The sequence below is a fragment of the Cariama cristata genome, unplaced genomic scaffold (assembly GCF_000690535.1).
Source record: "Cariama cristata isolate BGI_N322 unplaced genomic scaffold, ASM69053v1 scaffold26168, whole genome shotgun sequence".
In the NCBI taxonomy this organism is placed as follows: Eukaryota; Metazoa; Chordata; class Aves; order Cariamiformes; family Cariamidae; genus Cariama; species Cariama cristata.
The window spans coordinates 5,419-11,633 of record NW_009630995.1 but is presented as its reverse complement, the minus strand read 5'-3'; the positions used below and the strand labels follow the sequence as shown (position 1 = coordinate 11,633).

At 43.4% G+C, this 6,215-nt stretch overlaps 1 protein-coding gene across 1 annotated transcript; it reads right to left on the bottom strand.

The window, feature by feature from the left end:
• Positions 1-568: 568 nt before the first annotated feature.
• RBM18 (RNA binding motif protein 18) lies at positions 569-5,735 on the bottom strand. Its single transcript, XM_009705787.1, has 4 exons — positions 5,589-5,735; positions 4,277-4,363; positions 2,455-2,540; positions 569-1,198 (listed from the first exon to the last, which is right to left on the bottom strand). The coding sequence occupies exons 1-4, from the start codon at positions 5,733-5,735 to the stop codon at positions 1,039-1,041; spliced, it is 480 nt and encodes a 159-aa protein (XP_009704089.1). The 3' UTR covers positions 569-1,038.
• Positions 5,736-6,215: the final 480 nt, after the last annotated feature.

Sequence of the window (6,215 nt, the reverse complement as noted above, 5' to 3'; positions counted from 1 at the left end):
GGTAGAAAAATGTGCTGCAGATCAAACTGTTTAAGTGAAATGCTATCTATCAGACTTGCAAATTAAGCACCTGGTGCAGGTAATCCTCAGCACACAGCAGAACCATTTTGCCACAGACACTTGTGCCACTTTACACCAAGCAGTAACCAACCACCTTCACCAGCCAGTGAAAAGCAGAAGTCGGACTGGTTGGTGGGCAAACGCTGAGGTCATGTGCTTGACAGATGTCTCGGAGGCTGCGGCGTTATTCTCACGCTGTCACATCTGGTTTATGAAGAGCTACCACTGAAAAGGGGGATTACCGAACGCAAACATTAGATGTGCCACTGCCGCGCTCTGAAGCTGAGGGCGCAGCGCAGACCTCAGTGGTGTGTAAATACACTTAATTCCTACATGGAGGCACATACCTACAGCCTAAATGACACTGAAAATACCCATGCTGTGTCATTATCTTAAGGTTATCACATCATAAAGTAATACCTTAAAGTCTGCAAATTGAAAGGCAAAATAAATTTGCTTTGGTGCATATAAAATATTGCATGCACAGTTACTAAAAGTGTTGCAAAAATCTATTTAAAATGAGTTTTATTGAGATGAAAAAGTTTTCCATGGTAACTACAGAATGTTAATCAAAACCAAGTGCTTCCCCTCCATTAAAAACACGAATCGGAATGCTTTTTGTTCAAAAATACTTTAAAAAGTAATCAGTTAAATGGAGTATTTTTGGATGTGCTTTACTCCATACATTGGTTACGGTTTCTAATCTTGCTAATGAATGCACACTAACGAGAGGTTGTCTGCGTGTTCATCAGAGGCTTTGAAGGGAACCTACTTCTCTGAACAGCGTTCAGCTGTGAAGCCGCACTGGCAGTAAGGAGTGTTCAGCAGACCGCCTAAGGTGCTACAAAACACCGTGCCATGTACAGCGGTGCTGTGCTCAGGTGGCAGTATCCTTCTCACTCTACAAAGTACAAAAGCATTGGAGGACTCCAGGTATACAAAGCAGTGTTTCTTGCTACCATTATCCATTCATAAGCATCATCTTCTAGATTTCCAGGCAGCTCTGGAATAAGGAGTAGTCCTTTTCTTATCCGGTGGTTTGAAGTAAGAATAAACAGGTGCTGCAGGGTATTCTGCATCTGGGTTTTCTGCCATCATTTTCAGCTTGGCTTCAATGGCCTTTATTTTTGCACTGACACTGGAAAGAGGAAAAGCAGAAGAGAAATTGAGCTCGATCTTAGGATGGAATCAGACTACAGTAATCCAGAGATTTTGTTGGCATGCGAATATTGAGTGACACGGGGAGGGGCTAGGCAGCCCCCATCGCTGCATTCACAAGCAGCGTGAAGTTGGGAGGCAGGAATCTACTGCTTAAAGCTCACGCTATTTCATTTCAATCCTCAGCATGGATTTGCTCCTCCAAGATATAGCACAGCACCACAAAACAATGGTCCTTGCACCTACTCAGCACTTTCCTGAGGACACTGAACGAGACAAGTACACAACAAGGCTCCCTACTTCATGTAAAATGATGTCATTTAAAGAGGTCTGAGCATGTGCAGCAGAGCGCAGCTCAGACAAGGCTGCTGGAAACAGCAGAGAAATGAAAGCCAGACTTCCTCCCAGCTACAAGACCGCTTGGGATGGGAAAACCCCAGACTAATTCGGTCAGGAAGAAACATTATTTCAGCATTAGCAGGGTTTATCCCAAAGGGAGAAGCTGTCCTAGGTTACACCCCAAATTCCTAGGACTTTTATTATTCGCTATCCTCCACTGCGTATGGACCGAGAAATGTTCCCTTCTCTGCTGTGGCTTCTCGCAGCATCCATCCTCACTAAAACAACTCCTTTGCGCCACTGATGTAGCTTACAATCTGCATGACTCAAGTCTCTCTGCTCATTACTTCCTCGCGTGTTACTTCTGAATTCCAGGCTCATTTTATTTGTAGGCAAATTCATTATCCCCAGTGTCCTGGTTCCTTATAGGGTTCCACTGACAGAACACAGAGGAAAATCACATACCCTTTCAACCAAACTGTGAAACAGCAAAGCAGCACTACACGCTTTAGGTAAACGGAGGGGCTGGAGAACTTAACCACATCTCACAGAGAAGACCTATCAGCCCTAACGCTGGGTAAAAAAAAAAAAAAAAAAAAAGTTTTACATGAAGTACTACCTGTGATTTTGCTACACATTCCCAATTCCTCTCCTCACCTCTTTTCCTTCCTACTGCCCTAGTAGCTTCACACACTAGAAAATTAACTTCAAGTCTAAAGTTTCCCACATCAAATGAGTTACTTGGCAGCATGCTGTCCTTCTGAAAACAGCTTTTCCGCCACATTAGATTTTTAGCACAATCATAATGCCACCAACTCTAGATGTTACTGAAATTGAAGAGGTTCGTTCTCTGCCACACGCACAGTTTGGTCACCTCTCACCCACCCCATCTCCTACCTGAGGTTAGACTGGGGCGGCTCCGTGCTGGAAGATGGCTCCAGACTGATTGGAAGGATCTTCTCATTTTTATTGTGATCATACCTCTGCGAACAAGAGACCAAGGATTGAAGTCAGCTGGAATTACGAACAAAGAAACATTTGCCCAGATACGCTTTAAAGTTGGATTAATATCACCTCAGATTTTGTGAAGCTTTAGCTAGGAATGATTTTGGTGGCCAAACACTGAAACAAATCCCAACCATATTATTTATTTAGTACCGACATGGAACACGCTGAACATGATACCGAACACTTACGTGCATTGTACTATGGATCCTTAAACCATATCCTGTCTTACCACTTCTTGTTCCCCTCTGCGTGAGGCATGAAGCAAAGAAGGTAAATTTTAAGGTAACTACTGTACTGCATTGCTATGCTCTCAGTTAGGAACCACCTCCTTTCTGTAGAAAGCAGCTTGTGAGTCTGTCATCTCTGTGGGCAATGGGCCTCCTGAACTATTCACTGCGTTCTGCTTCCTTATTTCGCTTGGCACAAAGTCAGGTTTGTTTTTCAGCAGAGCTGCTCAAATGAACAGTGTCTGGTAAGCCTTGGCCACTCGTCTTAAAACCACTTAGCATGGTGCTGGTATTGTCTAAAATAAACACTTGTTATAATAAGCCAAAGTTTTGTGTTGTTAAATCTTTCCATTCACGGATTAGAAAAATGCCACGCAAACTGAACTGATTATTTATGCATGTTCTTCACCATACCCTGGACAGCCAAGCACTGAACTACCCCGCTGAACTCCCAGCGGAGCGGACACTTACTCCTCTGGCTGAAACTCCTTTTATGGCCTGATCACTCCTCAGGCATCCGGAAGCACGTGGTGCTCTAGTAGCTACAGAGCTAAAGAAAATGGAGACTGGATCTGCACAAGCTTGGATGTGCTGACAAAAGCCTGGAGCCCTTGAAGCTGATAATTAGAACAACATGGTCTCCTTTAACAAAGATACCTGTTTTGGTTTTTTTGCATTCAAAACAGATGCACTAGTATACCTGATAAGAGAAAGTGTAGAAAGGTGCTTGTAGGATAATCAACACACACTAAAAGCAAACTACCCAAAGAAAAACAGCAAGAAGCAGTTCCCGCCCCCCCTAACTCCCCCAAAATCCATTCATCTGCGAGGAAAATGATTCAAAATAAAGTGCTTTATCAAATACCAGATAGTAAATAACTGCAAGAGAAATAAGGCAAGAATTTAAAAGAATTAAAACAAGGATCTTCCAGAAAGTACTGCCCAAGTTAATATTAAAGACTTGATGTGTTATGTGACAGAGCAAGCAATAAAAGGATATTTAGCTTAGATGTGAAATATGTTGCGTTAAAGTCACAAGTAATTAGAGCTGCTGCCACATAAGTGCTTTCAGAAGCAGAACAAAGTGCTTGGTAATTGGGAATTTCCATGCTTCTCCTATCCAAAAAGGGAGCAAAACCACAAAGGGAAGGATTCAAACTTTCAGCCAGTCACTCACTAAGTTCTGGAAAAGTTAAAACGTGGACATTTATAGAAGTAATCTGTTCACCCTGCTCTGATCAGAAACTCCCTTACAAAGAATGCCAGGTTAAATGGCCTGTTCCTGCTCACAGCTAATCCAGCACAGTTTGGGTAGGCAAGAGAAGTGGTAGATTGTTAATACCGTTTCTATGAGAGTTATTTCCTAGAATAGACTGAAATTACCTTGCCAGGCTAAGACACCCTTGATAAGAATTGCTGCTTACCATTAAAGTTTTTCGATTTTGCAAATTAAAAGCAATTCTTATTTACAACAAGCAGCTTACCTTGACTTGTGCATGTGCCCACCGCACCACTAATTTCTTGGAAAGGGCCAGCTTCCCATTGAGACATTGGATCGCCTTTTCTGCTTCCTGCACAGGAAGACAGTTCAATAAACAAACCAAGTCTTTAGTCAAAACCGACTCGGATGCGAAGAGCCTTTTTTCTCTGTTAATCAGCTTTCTGTAACTGACAGCAAAGAAAGTTTATCCCATTGTATCCCAATCCAGGAATACCTTTGGAAGACTCCAACATCTGAGTAACCAGACTTTTATCAGCCTTATTGGTTTGTTCTTTCATTTTGGGGAGAGGAAGTGGGGAAAACGATCAAGAGTTTTGAAAATACGAAACATACAGGCCACTGGAACAGCATTCTGAAGGAGGTTTATGCTACAGAAGTTTCTCTAGAAAACACTGTGATGCATTACAGTGATGACATGTGTCTCGTTAACACCTATCTATGCTTACTCCAGATCCTGCTCGTGCACACTGCGGACATTATCCACTTGGTCCTCTTCTAGGCTCAGCAGTGGAATCTCTGTTTTGGGACACTCCCATAAAACTTGATTCACAGCAGTTGAAGATTTATGTTGCAATGCTGTTCCACCTTGCTATGAATAATTTTCTAGAGCTAACACACTGTGTCAGGGCTCTTCTGACATCCGAGCCGGCAATCGCACAGCAGAAAGATGAGCTCATACAACCACAAGCAATCTCCAAACACTCTGTTCTTCCTAACTTTTGAACAATTCCAGCAGAATTATGACAAAATAACTACAACTCTGATGCTGCATGTGAGCGTGACTTGAAATTTTGATTTGTAACAAGAGCTAAAACCCCAAATGGACAGCCAGGGACAGTTCACTCCAGGATGCTGCAGATATGTCAGGCTGTACATGTGGCAGCATCACAGAAGTTGGCATTTGTGAAGCCAAAAGAAAAACCAGAAGGACTTCAGAGCAGTTCTGGATTTCAGGCGGTCTGGCAGGCTGATCCAAGGCTCTGCATGGATTACAGCACCTCCACGGTACAACTCCATGAGCTCACTATAAAAGCGGACCAAAGAACTGGCACTTTCTGATTAGCACTAAAAAGTAGGATTCAGGAAAAGACAGCAGAGGAGAAAGGAAATCACTATTGCTACTTCCAGGAGCAGTCACAACATAGCTGTCACAGAATGGGGCTGTTAGAGTCTGTGGGTTTGTGTAGACAAGGTATTTGATTTATTCCTTCCTGTTTTAGCTTTACATTAACATAAAAAAAGACGGGGAAAGAAGTCAGTCATTTAAATCAGAATTTTAGATACAAGCAACATACCTGTTTTGTTTCAAAGTTCACAAAACAGTAACCCCTCGGCTGCCCCTCCAGAGCACCAGACTTGTGAAAGAGGAAGTCAAATTGCTTTACTTTGCCAAACTTCTGAAGGAGTTTGAGAAGGTGGTATCTGAAGGGGAGAGAAGACATTTATGACACCTTTCACCGCTTTGAAAGTGAGGAGATAGAGAGGAACCCCCCTGACATGCACACATTTCACACTGGCTAACGTAAGCAGTTCAGTTGTGTCATGCACGTATTCCCAAACACCCACAGAGGTGGGCACCCTGTACAGCAGCCTTTCAGCATCCGTGGCTCTGAGCCACGTTATCAGCAACTGCTCTAAAACCCCAGATTACAAAGCTTCCCTCCCAGCGGTGCCAGCTGCAGGGTATGCAGAAGATCTATTAATAGTTGGCTTTTGGACAATTATACAATAGCTCCCTAGGGGTCTGGGAGGGCTTTGCCTCCTGCCTCTCTAAATCACACTTACTTTCAAGCATAAATGTCACATCTCCCCCTCCCTAGCCCTGATGTGACCGCCTGAAGCTCCATTCCTTGTATTCCTCTCCCTGCACAAGCCGTCCCAGCCAAAGTCCAGAGCACCCAGCGTCACTCAGGACCCCCGCT